This window comes from Oryx dammah, unplaced genomic scaffold, assembly GCF_014754425.2.
Source record: "Oryx dammah isolate SB20612 unplaced genomic scaffold, SCBI_Odam_1.1 HiC_scaffold_18, whole genome shotgun sequence".
NCBI classification, from domain to species: Eukaryota; Metazoa; Chordata; class Mammalia; order Artiodactyla; family Bovidae; genus Oryx; species Oryx dammah.
The window spans coordinates 54,321,444-54,341,734 of NW_024070202.1; the positions used below are offsets into that span (position 1 = coordinate 54,321,444).

At 34.8% G+C, this 20,291-nt stretch overlaps 1 protein-coding gene across 1 annotated transcript in view; it reads right to left on the minus strand.

Moving 5' to 3' along the window:
* FOXP2 (forkhead box P2) overlaps positions 1–20,291 on the minus strand; it is a 671,719-nt gene that overhangs the window by 198,633 nt on the left and 452,795 nt on the right. The window contains exon 5 of the mRNA XM_040260147.1: positions 3,494–3,583. Coding sequence (XP_040116081.1) covers positions 3,494–3,583 — 90 coding nt within the window. The remainder of the gene's footprint in view (positions 1–3,493; positions 3,584–20,291) is intronic.

The following is a 20,291-nucleotide window of genomic DNA, read 5'->3' on the forward strand; positions in this document are numbered from 1 at the left end:
GATAATGTATTGCACAAAAACTTTTTAAGTTACAGATTATGGAAGTGTGCATGTGTGTTTATGCAGATGTGTTTGTGTGTATGTCCATGCACAGACATGTGTGTGCATTTACTGTTTTTAATAATCTAGAAATTAGTTTTATGAAATTGAAAGTATTACATATTATCCTATGGCTACTTTTCTCGTTATGGAACACCATGAGTACATCAGGTCTAAAAGTGTAAGGAGTAGATATAGATAAATAAAACAAATGAGAGTCTGTCTTCAGCTGTTATTATTAGATTATGTTTTTCCAGGATACATAATAAGAACATAAAAAAGAAACATCTGGTAACTCTTAGGTTAATATCAGCTCTCATTTGCATCACAATCTTTATATATTATTCATCAATATGTCATTTACCAATGTACCTACTGATCGGACCTATTCAGTTGGTGTTTCATGTAATGAATATAATATGCAAACATGTTTCAAACACATATAACCAGATATCTATACATGAAAGTGAAATCGCTACTATGATCGGTACTCAAGCTTGTCAGATATGATTTTCTCTTTCCATTTTTCATTAGATACGCTAATATCTATGCCATGTGTAGCACAAAAACCTGAAAAAGTGTAAATGAAAAAGGAATAGTAGATAAATACAAGTCTACTAGAAATATTCTCTCTGCCATGTCACACTTCAAATCTGGCTACCACTTTTAAACATTTAAAAGAAATCCAGTTGAATGTAACAAAGCAACCAAATATTGTTCTTGTGACTTGAGCCATTAAAACAGATTCTTTAAAAAATTCTGTCCTTTCTTTCAAATATTATAAAATCATTCTCCATCAAAACTATGTTTTAAAATAAAAACCACATATCTCTTTTGGTCTTATAAAAATATGTTATGCCTGATAAAGTACAAGCCACCACCATCTATTATTAACACCAAATAGTTTGCCTTGAAGTACAGATTTTGAAACATTTTAAATTATCTTTTTTTTTTAATCCTAAAAGATAATCTACACTAACTCTCTTATGAAAGGTTGGTTAAACTCTTAGGTAAGTAGAAAAAGAAGTAGGCTGTGAGAGAATCATGGAATTTTAAAAGTGTTACTTTCATATTCAATGGTTAAAATTTTTAACAGAAACATTTTACCCTTTTCTTTAACATAAGTGGAAAATAGTGCAACTCACATTAAACAGTATTTGTAGATGTAAAGATAAGAATTACCTTATTTCTCCTTTTGACAAATGTGTAAGCTAGTATAAAATGCTATCAGATTTTTATTAGATTTTTAATACAATCCCAGCATGTTTCCAGTTGCTAAGCCTATCAAGTACTACAAAATACTAGAATTGTAGACTCATATTAATTGCAGGGCATATTTTGGTGAAAAAATACATCTTCATTCATTATTTATAAATTTTTATTCATAAAAACCACTAAATCTTCAGTCTTATGACATTTTGGCATGAGATCCCACTAAAATCAAAGCAATAACAAAATGCTACAGTTTTATAATATGTACAATGGATATGTATTTTAAATAATATGAATCACAAAACATTAAACATAAGTGACACAATGAAAGTTTGTGGAGATGATTAGCAACTGAAATTGTTAAAAGGTATTTATAATACTGTTAATCACCCTTTGGTGATAATAAAATTGAAGAGCCCTGCTCAAAATTTTATTTAAACAACATTTGGTACATGACCAAGCTTTTCTTATTTGACTCATTAATATTTTCACATTATATGTGTGTATGTATTTTCCAAGAAGAAAAAGGTATATTTTAGTTAAATAAAGTAGCACATTTTGCCTTCCAATACAACAAGAAAAAAAGAAAGCAGAAAAACTAAAGCCCAGCCATTCTTTCCAAAGATACCGTGGTAACCAACAATAAAGAAACTTCTCCTGGACTTAGCTTTGGAGAGTAACAACTTAGTATTTTGTCTGTTTTGTCAAGAGCTATGATAAAAATAGAATTAGGACAATATGTAGTGTTTTTCAGATATCTGAAACAATAATCTTTTCTACCTTTGGTTTTTCTGTCAGTATCTAAATTTCCTTTGCTATACCAACAAGAAAGCAAAAATCTCAGTATGAAGCCATAGTGAGGATAAGCATTTCATTTGCTATCTTCTGTGACTTCTATGCAAATTTCTCTGTTATGTAAATGTATGGAGAGGCTCTCATGGAATCAGATAACTTGATGGAAATATTTCAAAAACCGTAATTACTTAGGGAGGCATATGATAGTGAGGAAAGTTTGTCACTACAGAATTACTAGTTAAAAGAATGTGAAATTCATTTTACAAGAGAAAAAAGTTAAAATGAATCTTAAACTTAGGCTGACTTAGTATAACTTTGATTTGTAATCATGGCAGACATCAGTACATCATATCCACCTATCCCCAAGACCCCCTTCTTCCCACCCACACCCCAAAAATGGGTTTGTTCCCCAAAATATATACTCATCTCACATTTGCCTAGGGACTATGCATTTATTCGATTTTTAGGTAGTAACTTTTGGATTATGTAGATCAATAGCCAATAATTCTATCACACAAACTAAGCTTCAGTAGAGTACCATATGAGAATTAGTTACTAGCACCTGAAAGTATACCTGGGAAATGAAAACAGTTGGCTAGGCCATAAATTTTCTTTCAAGATTATTTTCTGAAGATAAAGCAGTAAGAATGATGTTGACTTTTAAAAAAACAACAACTTATTAGACATGTATACAACACATGATTCAAAAAAGCATTGCTTATCTTTCAACAGAACTGATAAACATTTTGAATAATGTTTTATGCAATTCCAGAATCTGCCTTCCAAATATTTCAAAAATATGACTCTAAAAATGTTTCTTCCACCTATGTCCTATACATATTGGTTAAGGCTATATAAAACAATGATTATATTATGTGGCAAAAAGTTACTTTAAAAGACATACATAATATCAGTTTCATAGGACAAACATAGTGAATAAGGACAACAAACTCCAGAATGTGTTTTTATAACTGTAGCAACAGCAATAACTCCTTGGCAAACTCAAACAGTTTTTCTGGCAACTTTGGAGGTTTTCTGCATTTGTCACTTGAATACAACTGCAGAAGGGTTGTCTTAAGACTGCTTTGTTTCCTTCCCTACCATTTTACTATGACTATGTTTTTAAGGAAGAAATTTCACACTTAACCTGTTTGTGAATAAAATTTCATTAGAAAGTTTTACACAAAACTCTTAAAGCCTATGTATCCTAAATGTTATCTCTACATAATTTGCCCAGTAAGTGAACTTGTGAACTTCTGAAATTTAGCTAGTAGAATATTATTCTTTTCTATTTCAAGATTATATGAGTTCTCTTTTTGAATTAAAATTACTTATATATGCAAATGTAATAATTTTCTGTATGTATACAACTGGGTCTGCATATCTATTATCATTACAGACATCTTTTAAAGTAAGACCTCAAGGATAGGAGTGCTGCTTTACTAACCTGCAGTGGTCTCTGTTTATCACTGCTCTTGGGAGATTTCAATCCACTTGTCTGCTGCTGTAAGAGAAGTTGTCTTGCTGCTTGGAGAGCCTAGAAGTGAAAAGTGAGCAATACCTAAATATTTTTTGAAAGGCAAATTATCAGTTATTCTTTGGTCAATAGTAATAAACTTCAATGTATGGCAATCCCAACTCACCATCCTGCCTTTGAGAATTATTAAATATTATTTTTCTTCTAATGTGAAAAAATCACATAACACACATTACACAACTTTATTTAAAATAATAGAGATGAATGTAATCCTGAAAAAAATAAAGTTAATTTGTTTAAAGTGCTTAAAGAGAAAGAAATCATAAACCACATCAACAACCTCATTTCCACATAGAACTTGTCTTCGAGTGTTCAACCAAAATGCCCAGTCCCTTTTAAATTATCATTCAATTTGCATTTTCATATTACAATTTTGAAGCATAAGCAGTAGACTTCAAGTGTTACCGGAAGCTGTAATTAAATTTGACAAATCAACATCAGATTATCTTGAAAGTGAATTAATAAGGATTTTCACTAAAGATTAAAAACACTTTTTTGTACTTACAATTCAAGGGGAAACCTCTCCTTTGACAAAATAAAGTGCAGTTTTAATACCAAATAAAATTGAGTGGTTTTCATTTGCATTCTTAGCAAAATCAGAGAACAAAGAAATTACCACTCAACCAATCAGGTTTGTTTCTATGTGTGACAGAATACCAATCAAAATAGAAGATGTTTTCATTTATTTTTATGTTTTCTGTCCCACTCAGGAAGATAAAACTTAACATAAGGAATTTATGTAAGCATATCATTTATTAGAGGAGGGACAGCTTGGTGATTGGACCTTATAAATTTATCATATAAAAACTAATGTCATACAAAATACATATTGAGATATTTTAAAGGTAGCAGTGGAAACTAATTAAAAAAAACACAAACTTTTGAGATCCTCTACAAACTCATTGTTTTTCTCAACAACTGAGTTCAACGAACACTAGATGATGAAATTTTTCAGCACATAAAACTAAAATAAATCATTACCCTACTTTGTTATTCACTGTTTTAAGGTACTAGGTAAATTTTTCCTGATGGGAAAAATATCTTAGATCAATATTCTTCTATAATAATTCAAATTCTAAGCTGATAAAAAGTACAAATTTGATTGGAATCAATGAGCTGGTTTTTAAGAGAGTTTCTAGTATCCATGACAACAGTTGCTTTGACAAGATGTGCATATGGCATTACACTGCCAGCTGGTGTGAACAATGTTTGAACTACTGCATTGAGATGCTGAGCAAACAGAAAAAGTTGCCACGTCTTAACCCTCAGGGAAGGCAGTCATCCCCTGATCAATTATGAAAAGACAGAGAGAGGGCTGCTACAGTCTGGCTCCAAGCAAGTTTTCTGAGAAGGCAGGCAGACATAGAAACCAAAGTAAACAAACTGAATGCCCCTGCACATCTCCTAACAACACTGATTTGCCTTCCCATAGCAGGATCTGGCACAGTTTGTCAAGCATACTTTTTACATTCAGAGACACACTCATTCACAACAACTTCAATTTGTTTTTTTAAATTTTCAAGTAATTACAAGTCAGCCTAAATATTTCTAAGGCTAGCACATTCCAGTGATCTCAGGCAGTTTTATTATAAAGTTCAGCTGGAAAAAATATCAAAGAAAAATTCCATAAATACTTCATTATCACAAAATTCAGTTTAAAAAATTTCAACTTGATATCCTATATAATATAGCTTTCTTTCTTTTTTTCTTTAACGGAAGTTCATTTTTAAAAAAAAGACAACTGTTACTTTTCAAATGGAAATTAATATAGTGTGATTTAGGCTACATCTCTATGAAATTCTCAAGATCAAAAAATCAACTATTTTTCCCTTTAATGCCAAAAGTCACACAGTTTGCCTAATTTTTTTTCCTAGAAGTTCCATTTTTAATTTATTAGTTTATTTTGTGTATATATATATATATATAAACAGTTTTATATAGTTTATATTTAATTCCATAGACACAGCAACACATACATATTATTCTTAAATCAAGTCGCTCAGTCGTGTCTGACTCTTTGCAACCCCATCCATGGACTGCAGCCTACCAGGCTCCTCCATCCATGGGATTTTCCAGGCAAGACTACTGGAGTGGGTTGCCATTGCTTATTCTTAAAGACTTTGTAATGAATATAGTTCACAATCCTGGAATCATGAATGACTAGGACTAAAAGCGATATTACAAGTCATCCAATCTGACTCCCTCATTTTAGCAAATGAGAGAAATGAGGCCTAGAGTAATCATGTGCTTTCAAGGTCTCCTGGCTTCCAGTTCAGAGTGCATTCTAGTGTGTCTCTGTGTTGTCAAAGGAACTGTCAGAGGCAATGAGTAAAACTCTAGTAAAGAAGAACAATAAGTAAAGGAAAGAACAATAAGTAAAGGAAAGAACAGCTCTGACATCATAATAAATCACTTCTTTTTTTTTAAACCTGTAGAGACCATGTGTGTTTATCAGAACTTAAAAGGGAAACTATATAATCTCCTTATAATTTGAATCTGTGTTTGGTAGCTCAGATGGTAAAGAATCTGCCGGCAGTATGGGAGACCTGGGTTTGATTGTGGGTTGGGAAGATTCCCTGGAGAACAGAATGGCTACGCACATCAGTATTTTTGCCTGGAGAATCCCATAGAAAGAGGAGCCTGGTAGGCTACAGTCCATGGGGCTGCAGAGTTGGACACCACTGAAGAGCTAACACTTTTACTTTCATTTTGAATGGAATGATCGCAGAAGGTATATGGTTGAATGGCATCACTGACTCAATGCACATGAGTTTGTGCAAACTTCAGGAGCGAGTGGACAGGGAAACCTGGTGTGCTACAGTCCATGGGGTTGCAAATAGCTGGACATGACTTAGTGACTGAATAACAACAATATAGTTTTTAGGGCTAAGTGTTTCCATCAACCTTGACTTAAATTTCATTACTTGTTCTACCAATACCTGATGGAGCTCTAAACTATTATAAAATTCTAATCACTTGACAAGTTTTTACTAATAAAATTACTGAAGAATCTAAAACTGAACAGAACTTTAGAAATTGTTTAGCCTAGCTTTCACATTTTGTAGACAGGCAACTGAAAAACCAATATTACAATAATATGACTAAAGTCACAAAGCAGTAGCAGAGTCTGGCAAAAGCTAAGGCCTTTGTCTCTCAAATCTAGAAGGCTATCTCCTTCACAAACTTGCACTGTATTCATCCAACTCAATCTAAACATGGAACCCAACGGAATACATAATACCCAGTGCCTATAGAAATACATTAAAGTAGATATATTTAGAATTACATGTCATGAAAATATTACTATTAAAAATGTACATCATTTTAAAAGGAATCATAATAAAAATGGAATACACAAAATAGCTAGCTAAAACATGCTTCTACTTTTAAAGTACCTTGGTTTCATATGCATTTATACTTATCTTTAAAATAGTAAAGAATCATCTTTCAATACAAACTCTTATGAAAAAGAACTACTTGCTTATATCAGCATTCTTTTAGTAGTAGTAGAGACTGCTATAGTAAATATAAGAGATGGGAGGACAAAAACAATTCCAAGAGATCAGGAATGATTTAAAACTCATAAGCTGAAATCTTTGGCAGTTTGCATTCTAACTGCAGGCATCACATGATATTTTTAATTCCAGTATTCTGGATAACATTTTAGGACTGAAGTCAATAAACAAATGTTCAAAGATATTTAGTTTATCTTTGCAGTTTATTATTGTAGCTATTCAAATGATGAAAGATTATGAGATAAAATACTGCCTTCAATATATGGTGTTAGGTATCAAATTATATAGAATATTAATTTTAAAATTGCTTGTCCACTTTAATTGATAAATAGAAAAGAGCTATTCATTAAGTTCTGTGAGCCATTTAGGTATTTATATAATCACCCTTTGTGAAACAAACAAAAAATAATAATAATTTAGAATAAAAGGCAAAGATGCTGGCAAAATTTCCTTTAATAATAACTGAGTCTGATGCAAATGAATAACAAGAAAGGCTTCCAATGAAGTCAAGCCATATCTAGTTTCCAAAAACACATTTGTTTTGAATTAAGGTGCACTTCATTTAATGTAGTTATCTAACTTTAGCAAAGCTAAAAAAGATAGGACATTTTAAAAATTAGAATCAGAATTAAAATCTTTATAATAAAGGCATACTTTTTGTTAAGCTGCAGAAGTGTGGGGATGTATATGTTTTCCAGAATTCACTGCATTTTCCTATAAATGTTTATTGCAAATATCATTGCTAATAGTTACTGTGTAATTTCAAACAAACAAAAAATTTGTGAAGCAAAGTTGAAGCATGTCACCCTTATAAAATAGTAATAACTTTAGTTAGTTAGGAATCACTTAGACAAAGAGTAATTCTAATGAGTGTGTCATTATGAGAATTAAGAGTAAAAAAACTTTGTGACCTGCCAGATCAATATTTTTTTTTAGTTCTTGAAGCATACTGACAACTTTTACCAGGAGTAAAGTGTTTGAGAATAGCTTAGAAACACCCAGTGAAACCAAAAATGTTAAGTACTCTCACGTTTATAAATAACTTCTTTTTTTTCAAAGTAAATATATGTATATTTTGGAAAAAACAGACATCGCTCATATCTCTCCTCATAAAAATAGGAATGCTTAACCTATCAGCCTGTTGCATTTGAGACGTTAAAATGAAAAATGACATCTACGCCCATTAATATCTTCAATGTATAAACAGCACAGCGTGACACATTCTTGAGAGCTGAAGGCTACAAAATCTCTCTGAAACATAAATAACAAAGCACTCAGAAGCATATTTGATGTTGATATTCATCTCTGAGAAAAACACTGCTGCCTAGGCTTCTTATGAAAATAGATGCAGCCCAAATGGATCTCCTGTAATTGGTTTCAGATAGCGAGGTCAGAAGAAATATGATACAAGAAACGATTATGTGGAACAGGCGAAACAAGAATGTTTACACAGGCACTCCCTACTTAAACTGACAAGGGGTGTATACTTTGCAGATAACCAGAACCAAAAAAATTTTGCCAGTAGGATACCCAGAATTTTGCTCCTCACACTCACATATTTTAACTTTTAACATATGACATTTTTAACATGTTACTTTGAATACTCAGCATATAGTAAGTTTTCAAACAATTTCATTTTTAAATTATTTTCACAAGTGTAGTTGATAATGAGTAGATTCAGGTCCTTCCACAAAGGAAACAAATTCCAATTCTGTTCAGCCTTTCCTCCCATTATGTCCCTACTAAAGAGAATATACTGATAAATGTAATCTGAAGTCTCATAATGCTATTTAATAGAAGAAAATTAATCATCTAATTGTCATAACCTATTTTCAAACAGCAATCTATCAGAGTGAAATTATGTATCTGTAGCGATTGACCTTTCATTTTATCATGTCTGATACATAATTAGACTAAGTTTGTTGGGAAAAAAAAAGCTAATTACTAGAAAATACATTTTTAAAATAATTTTATTTCCGTGTTATAGTATATTTTAAATAAAGTTAAAGAATAAATGTATGGATATGTTATGTTTATGTTGTGGACCACTATGAAGGCCAAACTGAGAAGCTACAATCATTTTATGTTATTTAATAAGGGTGAGTAATTAATTGTAAAGCATCCTATTTACCAATCAAATGTCAGGCTATATTAGCTTAGCATTCATGATATGGATTCAAAAAGGAGAAAAATAAAGTATTGACTATGTTATGGAATGGATCCACAAGTCATCCTCCAAAGTTCCAGCAAAGTCCTCAAGGTTCAGGCTCAAACCCAATACACACTATATTCCAGTATGGCTCCAAACTCCCAGGTAAGCTGAGACACCCTTGCATAAAATAAACCTGTAAATTAATATAACTAATAGCTAAGACGGGCTTTGTTTTTTCAGGTCTCAAATCGTACACTCAGTTTAATGGAATGAACGCATTCTTTTCCTCTGAGCCAGCATTCCACAGGCTGCAGTAAACAATACCAAGTTATGTGGTATTCATTTCTCTATTTCCTTCTTTATTCTGCTGCTAATGATAATAAATGGCTATTGAAACACCCAAGATACACTAATATAACCTACAGCAATACTAAATGTAATTCTTGTTCATATATTAGAAGTCTAAATTCTCAAATATGAAAGGTAAAGATGAATTAGAACTAATTTTATTAAAATAGTTTCACAACATCTCTTTTTCATGGTACATGTTCCAGGAGCTACAACAGTTTATGTGTATTCTTTCAGTTATTTCTCTCTCTGCTATAAAATATTTTATTTTATTTTTTCTAAATGAATTCAGATTTACTTTTTTTCTCCCATACCATCACATTTCTTTTTTCTCATTATAAGGCTAATATCATCTTTTGTTTGGATATGGATTGAAGACTCATTACTGCTATATTGTTATAATTTCAAATTCCATATTAGAGATGAACTGAAAATACATGCTACTAAATTATAGTACCTGAATACCATACTCTGCATTCCCTTTGCAATTTAAAAGTAACATTGCAAAAGAGGCAGCATTTAGGAAAATATCTGTAAGAATAAAATACATCAACAATTGCTTGTCATTCAAAAAAAATTGCAATTGTGTCCCAGGTACAAAGCAAATAACTAATAAGCACTGCATGCTTGCAGAGGTAACATTTGATGTGTCATTGTTTCTACCATCAAAGAGCTTACTGCCTAATAATAGTAAACATGTATTGTAATATCAAAAGCCATAGAAAAGGTTTTTAAAACATTTCAGGAGTTCGTTAAGTAGAAGAGATTATTTTCAGTTGGGGAGATTAGATATAACTTATGGATATATGACATTTGGGCTGAATTTACATGACAGACAGTTCATCTTTTGGAGATGACAGAAGGTGACCACATTTAACAGAAGCAAAGAACATGTAGGGTCATACACAGTAAAAATAAAACAACTGCATGTGGATAGAACATCTGCTTAATTTAGTAGTTTTGCCTCATGGGAAAATTTACTGGAACTCATTAATGAGTATAACTAAACAATAATCAGCAAAGAGACTTGATATATTTAGCAGGTAAGGGCAAATGTTGCTGAATCTGGAAATGATGGGATGTGCTTGGCCAAGGACAGTACTGAAGTCATGGATTGAAGGGAGATGAGAAGTGATAAAGAGAGTAAAGAAAGATATAAGGTAGAAAGACCAGTTAAAAGGTATGTGTATATGTGCTCTGTTGTGTCTAACTCTTGGCGAACCCCTGGACTATAGCTTGCCAGGCTCCTCTGTCCACGGAATTTTCTAGGCAAGAACTGTGGAGTCGGTTGCCATTTCCCATGCCAGGGGAACTTTCCAACCCAGGGATTGAACTCACATATACTGCATTGGCAGACAGATTCTTTACTCTACCCACCTATAAGAGACAGTAAAATTAATAAGAAACATTTTAGTTGAAAACAAGAATTATTAGAGAAACTGTCAAAAAAAAATGGCAGAATTTAGTAACTGGGTTCAAGATAAAAGTAAGGAGGTAAATGATGACTTCAAATGTTTGAGTCAAGGATCAAGTATAGCTGTGTCCCTATTGGAAAAGGGGGAAAAGCAAATATGAAACACAGGCTTTGGAAAGAAGATGAAGCTGGTTGACTGCTGGCAGAATAACCAAGTGAAGATTTCTTTAGTTGATTCATAATGTTGAGCACTAATGCTGACAGTGACCAGGCTGACAGCAGATTCCTGAAAGTAAGAGATAGATAGTAGTGAAGACAAAAGGAGACTATTAGGCTGCTGGAAAAGAGAATGAAGAGAGAGGAAAAGCCAGGTCCAAAACTTGGGGAATATCACATTTTGTCTAAAAAAGATGAGAAAATAGTGAAAAAGGAAGGCAATAAATGGTAAGGAGAGCACAGTGATATAAGTCAAGAAGCTATCTACAAAATGTTGAACACAGAATTACCATAAGACTAGATAATTCTATAACTAGGTATATACCCAAGAGAAATGAAAACTTATGTCCATACAAACAGTTGTACATAACAGCTTTATTTATAAGAACAAAAAGATGGAATAAAACCAAATGCGCTTTACCGGATGAATGGATAAACAAAATTCAGTCTATCCAATAAAAGTTTTCCAAAACATGGATGAACCTTGAAAACATTATGCTAAGTGAGGAAAGTCACAAAGACTATACATTGCAGGATTCATTTATATGAAATGTCCAGATTAGGCAAATCCATAGAGACAAAAAGTAAATTAGTGGTTGCCAGGCCTTGGGGGAAGAGGAGAATGGGGAGCCACTGAAAATGAGTATGGGGTTTCTTTTTGTGGTTATGAAAATATTCTGGATTTAGACAGTGGTGATTGTTGCACAACTTTGTGAATATACCAAAAGTCACTTAAACCGTACACTTTAAAAGGGTAACTTTTATAGCATGCAAATTATATTTTACAAAGCTGTTATATATTTAAATAAAAGGACTGTGATGTCAATTCAAGGAAGTTGAGTTGATATATCTCAAGGAAGCTGGAAGAAATAAAAGAGGAAAGAACAAAAAGAAAAGAATTTTGAAGGGAGAAAATTATGTTCTGAAACCAAAACTTCTAAGAAGCTAAGGAAAGATGAAACTCCTTGTTGATCTAATAGTGTGCATATGACCTATCAGATATCAGTTCCCATAAGCATTAAAGCAGAAGTTAGATTCGGTGAGTTGTTGGGAAATCAGTGGGAAAAAACCATGGTCATGAGTGCAAGTAATTCTGATACATTTTGTGAAGACCAAGATAAAGAACTCTAGTTTCAGAGGTCTTGTTTGTTTGCTGTTTGTTTCAAATAAATAAAACTCAATGAGTGGAGAAGGCAATGGCACCCCACTCCAGTACTCTTGCCTGGAAAATCCCATGGACCGAGGAGCCTGTGGGCTGCAGTCCATGGGGTCGCTAGGAGTCAGACACAATTGAGCGACTTCACTTTCACTTTTCACTTTCATGCATTGGAGAAGGAAATGGCAACCCACTCCAGTATTCTTGCCTGGAGAATCCCAGGGACGGCGGAGCCTGGTGGGCTACCGTCTCTGGGGTTGCACAGAGTCGGACACGACTGACGCGACTTAGCAGCAGCAGCAGCAGCAGAAGCTATAACAAAGATTAGAGAATATCACTGGAGGAGACAGGCTCAATCATGGAGCAGATAAAGGTGATAGTCTCTGGGGAGAAGAAATGCATTATCCCCTGAGACTGACTGAAGAAAACAGATGAGAGATAATTTATTTGCAGAGGTAGAAAGAGTTCATCCTGGATGGTCTCAATGAACTCAAAAAATAAGGAAGTGTAGTTATCTACTAAGAATGAAAAAAATATTGGAACTGTCAGAGAAGCAAAAGTCAGGAAGCTTTTCTGTCATTGTTCTGAGAAATACAGACTGTAGAGTAAAACCAGATATTTAAGATGTTAGAGTATGTGCTTCTACATATACTGATGACATGTAGATACATGGGTATCTTCTAGGATGTTGCCTCCAGAAGTGAATAAAGGGCTGTGTACTTTTCCACTGCTCTAATTTAGTATTATCCTACTCAATCAGAATCTTTTAAAATTCTTAACCTGGCCAAAAGCCACGGAAATTTAAATTATATCAAGTAGAAGAGAATGAGTCACTTAAAATATATGTAATGTTATTATGCATCCTAACAGTTATCTTCAGTTTTTCAGTTCACTTAAGTTCAGTCGCTCAGTCGTGTCTAACTCTTTGCAACCCCATGGAGTGCAACATGCCAGGCCTCCCTGTCTACCATCAAACTCTCGGAGCTTGCTCAAACTCATGTCCATTGAGTCAGTGATGCCATCCAACCATCTTATCCTCTGTCATCCCCTTCTTCTCCTGCCTTCAATCTTTTCCAGCATCAGGGTCTTTTCCAAGGAGTCAGTTCTTCACATCAGGTGGCCAAAGTATTGGAGCTTTAGCTTCAGCATCAGTCCTTTCAGTGAATATTCAGGACTGATTTCCTATAGGATTGACTGGTTTGATATTCTTGCAGTCTAAGGGACTCTCAAGAGTCTTCAACACCACAGTTCAAAAGCATCTATTCTTTGGCACTCAGCTTTCTTTATAGTCCAACTCTCACATCCATACATGACTGCTGGAAAAACCATAACTGACTATACAGACTTTTGTTGGCAAAGTAATGTCTCTGCTTTTTAATATGCTATCTAGGCTTGTCATAACTTTTCTTCCAAAAAGCAGGCATCTTTTAATTTCATGGCTGCAGTTACCATTTGCAGTGATTTTGGTGCCCAAGAAAATAAACTCTGTCACTGTTTCCATTGCTTCTCCATCTATTTGCTGTGAAGTGATGGGACCAGATGCCATGATCTTCATTTTCTGAATATTGAGTTTTAAGCTAGCTTTTTCACTCTTCTCTTTCACTTTCAAGAGGCTCTTTAGTTCCTCTTCATTTTCTGCCATAAGGATGGCATCATCTGCCTGTCTGAGGTTATTGATATGTCTCCCACCAATCTTGATTCCAGCTTGTGTTTACTCCAGTCTGGCATTTCGCATGATGTACTCTGCATATAAGTTAATAAAAAAGCAGGGTGACAATATACAGCCTTGACATACTCCTTTTCCAATTTGGAACCAGTCCATTGTTTCATGTCCAGTTCTAACTGTTTCTTCTTGACCTGCATACAGATTTCTCAGGAGGCATATAAGGAGGTCTGGTATTCCCATCTTCAGTTTTTAAAAGACAGCCAAAAAACACAAAACCAAACCTTCCATTTGCAGTTAGGAAAGAAAGTATATGATGTAATGGTATTGACTCGATTTCAGATGCTATCTTTTTGCCTTTTATTCAACCATTGAACTTGGAGTACTTAACGTCACAATAAGCCTTAATTGTTTCATTTACAAATGCAGTTAATAATATTTACCTTTGCCTATAGGTGATTTTCAAATCAGAGAAGATAATGCATTCAAAAATATTTTAAAGTATACAGTAGTGTGATTTCAAGTGATGACTTTTGAAATCATATAACTCCCCCAGTGGTATTAGTTATTTCATACATAAGTACTGCTTAACTGTGACTGATTCCTGGTTTTTAGCTTTACAGCAATTTTGCTAAATGTTAAATAGATATGTATGTGTTTGAACTAATGGACTTGGCACACTGAAATTCCTGAAACGTTAGTTTAATACTCAGTTCAGTTCAGTTCAGTTCAGTTCAGTTCAGTCGCTCAGTCGTGTCTGACTCTTTGCAACCCCATGAATCGCAGCACGCCAGGCCTCCCTGTTCATCACCATCTCCCGGAGTTCACTCAGACTCACGTCCATTGAGTCCATGATGCCATCCAGCCATCTCATCCTCGGTCGTCCCCTTCTCCTCCTGCCCCCAATCCCTCCCTGCATCAGAGTCTTTTCCAATGAGTCAACTCTTTGCATGAGGTGGCCAAAGTACTGGAGTCTCAGCTTTAGCATCATTCCTTCCAAAGAAATCCCAGGGCTGATCTCCTTCAGAATGGACTGGCTGGATCTCCTTGCAGTCCAAGGGACTCTCAAGAGTCTTCTCCAACACCACAGTTCAAAAGCATCAATTCTTTGGTGCTCAGCCTTCTTCACAGTCCAACTCTCACATCCATACATGACCACTGGAAAAACCATAGCCTTGACTAGACGGACCTTAGTCGGCAAAGTAATGTCTCTGCTTTTGAATATACTATCTAGGTTGGTCATAACTTTTCTTCCAAGGAGTAAGCGTCTTTTAATTTCATGGCTGCAATCACCATCTGCAGTGATTTTGGAGCCCCAAAAAACAAAGTCTGACACTGTTTCCACTGTTTCCCCATCTATTTCCCATGAAGTGATGGGACAGGATGCCATGATCTTCGTTTTCTGAATGTTGAGCTTTAAGCCAACTTTTTCGCTCTCCTCTTTCACTTTCATCAAGAGGCTTTTTAGCTCCTCTTCACTTTCTGCTATAAGGGTGGTGTCATCTGCATATCTGAGGTGATTGATATTTCTCCCGGCAATCTTGATTCCAGTCTGTGCTTCGTCCAGCCCAGCGTTTCTCATGCTGTACTCTGCATAGAAGTTAAATAAGCAGGGTGACAATATACAGCCTTGATGTACTCCTTTTCCTATTTGGAACCAGTCTGTTGTTCCATGTCCAGTTCTAACTGTTGCTTCCTGACCTGCATACAGATTTCTCAAGAGGCAGGTCAGGTGGTCTGGTATTCCCATCTCTTTCAGAGTTTTCCACAGTTTATTGTGATCCACACACTCAAAGGCTTTGGCATAGTCAATAAGGCAGAAATAGATGTTTTTCTGGAACTCTCTTTCTTTTTCCATGATCCAGCGGATGTTGGCAATTTGACCTCTGGTTCCTCTGCCTTTCTAAAACCAGCCTGAACATCAGGAAGTTCACGTATTGCTGAAGCCTGGCTTGGAGAATTTTGAGCATTACTTTACTAGCATGTGAGATGAGTGCAATTGTGCGGTAGTTTGAGCATTCTTTTGCATTTCCTTTCTTTGGAATTGGAATGAAAACTGACCTTTTCCAGTCCTGTGGCCACTGCTGAGTTTTCCAAATTTGCTGGCATATTGAGTGCAGCACTTTCACAGCATCATCTTTCAGGATTTAGTTCTGGGAAATCTATTCAAGCAGAAGAATGCCCCACTGGATGGGAAGAATATCTTATCAACTTCATGTTCTATTATATTTTAGAAAGTTCTCTCTCTGAGGCTGAGTGAAAGGGTTTATTATGCCATGAACGTCCTGTTAAGCTACATCTTCTCCTCCTCCAGGTCTGCATTACCACATCTGCATACACATACACAATGCACCCTGTGTTCCCAGTCACCTGCCCTCAAGGATATTTTAGTATAGTAGGCAAGATAAAACTATATTCAATATAAGCACAGTACAAAGCAGGAAGGTGCTGAATGCCGTTAAAAGGAAGTACAGAAAAGTAGCTATAGGGGCTCAGTCATAACAAAAAGGAAGAAAGGAAGAATGAATGCTTCTTAGGTACTCATCACATGCTAGCTACAATTACAAATCCTAGCTCACACCATCTCACTTCCTTCTCTAACACCCTTCTTTATCATAGCTATGTAAACTGAAGCTCACTCCAAGTAGTTAGGTTATATGTCCAAGCTGTTTCACACACACTTGAAACGGCATAAGAGATTTGAACACCTATCTGGCTGACTTTGAAGCTCTTGTCTTTTCCACAAGGGGTGGTCAGGAAGAGCATCTCATTGAAAAGACTTTTATACAGTAAAAGATATAAGTGAAAAACTGCTTGGGGTAATAGAATGAAATAAATTCTGAGTCCTAGCAGTATCATTAGTTATGCTAAGTAGAACAACATAAAGAATTCCAAGATCCAATTCAAATTATTTTTATTTTCCTTACTTTTCATGAGAAGAATCAGCTATATAAATTGTATACTAAAGGGAATTTACTAGCCCTAAAAGACAGTGACTTTAAAGTTAATAAGCACTCAATTCAGGATGTTGGTTACAGACAGAAAAAAAAAATTTTTAAGATAAAAAATTTTTTAAATTATCTGTCACAACCAAACACAGAACAAGCACAAAACAGTAGGTACTATGTTCTCATGGATTCAGAAGTAGGATTGCCAGATAAAACAGAGGATGCCTGGTTAAATTTGAATTTATTTGTAGTTTTACTTGCTAAATCTGGCAACCTTAGCTAGACAAGTATTTCAGAAAACACTGCCAAGATACTGGGATTTTTTTTTTTTTTTTCTACACCAAGTTTTTCACTGAAAGATAAATACTATTCATCTTATCAGAGGAAATGTGTTTTAGTCCTAATAAGTAATGAAGTCCTCTTAACTATATTTTACAGGTTAGTTAGGGGAGTGAGTTGAAGACTTGGGCGGCTTTTCTATGAGAAAGAAGGGTCATGAGACCACTGCAAAAGGCACTGCAAAAGGATGATCTCGACCACCCAGAGGACAAGTAAGTAAGCACATTTTCAAAACAGCCAGATCAAGCAAAGCAGAGAAAAGTTTCTTTTAGAGTTTCTATCTTAACTTCCTGCATTAAGACAGATAAGAAAAATGCAAAACTTTTGTTCTCTATTTACCCTTCCCTCAGCAAGGAAGAGGATCAGTAGCCAGGAACCCTGAGGCAAAGATTTTGACCCTGCTCGGCACCAAGGGGAGGAAATGCTACAGGAGATCTGAAGGCAAGAGCCTTGAGGCCGAGAGCCTCTAAACCAACCCAGAAGCTAACTAGGCCAGTCCCAGAGGAGAAGAGCCTGGTGACAGCAAAACCATTTGAGAAGAGAGAAGCCTTGATTAGTTCACCTGCAGACCCAGTGGGTTCAGAAGCTCCAATGGAAAACCCCTACAGCTAAAATTAGTGTCCTTAGAAACAAAATGGCAGAGTTGCCAAAGAGGCCACAGAAATTCCAAGTTCTAATCCCAGCTCCATTCCAAGTTTCTGTATGGCCTTATCCCTACCAATAATGAACTCTGGAGAGATGCCTTCTTCCCATCAGTTTACAGGTTACTAGCCTTGCAGGGCAATCTAAAGAGTGAAACACAAGACTTCCTGGAAAGAGAAAATGCTTGTCACTGATAACCAACTGCTGATGAAAGATTGTGATTATTCAAAGTGTTGATCAAATGAATGGAAGAAGGAATATATTTATATTAAAAAATAGTTGGAATTTTAAGATTTTAGGCTATGTTAACCACAGTGCAAATTATGAAACACATATGCCTGTGTAATACATTATGAAGCTAATTCACAGAGATAGATTTTAAAGATCTTGGGCAAATTCACCTTAGAGAGGAAACCATTTTGTGAGGGTATTTCCATTCTGAGTTCCAGCGATACCAAGTTTAGGTTAGATTTTCATCAGCAGTGGAACTGTAGTCATTAACATTAAAATATGCATAAAATTGATCTTTAGAATAAAATAAAATATAAACTAATGGTGATAACAGTCATCACCTTAATACATCAATAACTATAAATCCATATAATTTTTATCAGGTCTTCTTGGCTTTTAGGGCTTCCTAGCTGGTGCAGGGGTAAACAGCCTACCTACCAATGCAGGAGACACAAGGGATGTGGGTTTGATCCCTGGGTTGGGAAGATCCCCTGGCAACCCACTCCAGTTTTTACCTGGAAAATCCCATGGACATAGGACCCTGGCGGGCTACAGTCCATGGGGTCGCAAAGAGTCGGACCTAACTGAGCATGCACATACTTTGTCTGGGCTTTGGCCCTAAAATTTTTCTTAAGCTCCCTGAGATTTTAAAATTTAATGTTATCAAAGAAGTTACAGTATATCTCTGATTTAAAAATAATTTCTTATATTTGTCTGTAATAATGACTCAGAAAAGCTTATGCATAAATAAAAAATATATAAATATACATATAGGAAAGAGCACTTTGGTGAAAACCAGAGTTCAAGAACCAGAAGATAGGAGGGCCCAGAATGATTCCCTGCTTGTAGGAAATGATGGGAAATGAAGTTCCTAAAGGTAACTATCCCTCTATGTTTTGCTTTCACTCGTCAGCTTAGTTCCATGACCACAGTGAGACTTAAGACTAGGAAGGCTAAGAGAAAACAATGTTTCTCCAGCAAACTCTGATCAATGGCCCAAAGTTTGGGTCACTTATTGAAGGCATACATAAAATCCAAGGTCATGGAACAAGTCTCTGCACCTTGCTTTAACAAAAGGAGCATTTCTATTCAAAAATCTAACTCCTCTGGCAATCTTGTTAGGTGAATGCATTAAATTACCCTCAATATCTAGTATTGTAAGCTCCTTAATGGATGGAATTGTTTCTTAATAATCTTTATGTTTCCAAGAATACACAGTACAGTAAAATGCACCCAATCGCTCAAAAGATATTTAATTGAAAAGAATGCTTCTTTAGATATTTCTAAACTTGTAAAACACATGAAATGCTCAGCTGGCTTCAGATATTTAAGATGTAACTTGTACACTAAGGGAAGAAACCTAGCATTCCCTACAGGAAGAGTCACTGCCTTGCATATGGTGAGTACCCTTCAAACCTTCATATGATGACTCTGGAGGATTGACTTGTGATCTACACACTGAAATTAGCATAAATAAGACTTCTTTTCCTTTATGAAGTTATATTAAAAATTTTTACCTAAGACTTTGCCACATCATCTCTTTCATTTTATTTAAAGTCAAAATCTAAAAAAAAAAAATTACTATTATCATAAAAGCTTTATTTCACTTTCTTCAATGAAAGTCCTTCAATTATTTTAGGAAGATTGTTTAGGTAGAAAAGGAAATCACTCTCTAATCTGCCTTTTAATCATAGGTCTAGAAAAATAATCTACACACATGGGTATTTTTGTCACTCCAGTTTAAAAATTTGTTAACATAAAAATGTAAGTATTTTTCATGCTCTAGATTCAGTTACTTACAAAATTAGAATTCTATTAAAACCTCTCTAATATTTACTAACATCCACGTACACCTAAAGTACTCTATGTGAAAGAATAATTTATTTAGGGAAAGATGATACAGCTGTTTGGAATTTTTTCTTAAATTCAAATTCAACAAAGCACGTCATTATTTCCAATCCTTAGAAGGTTCATTTAATATAATTCTCCTCTGATTGATATTTACAATTTCTAAGTTTTTCAATTTTAAGTAACACTGTTATGAGCTTCCTCCTAACTCAGCCTCTTGATTATCTCACAGAAGT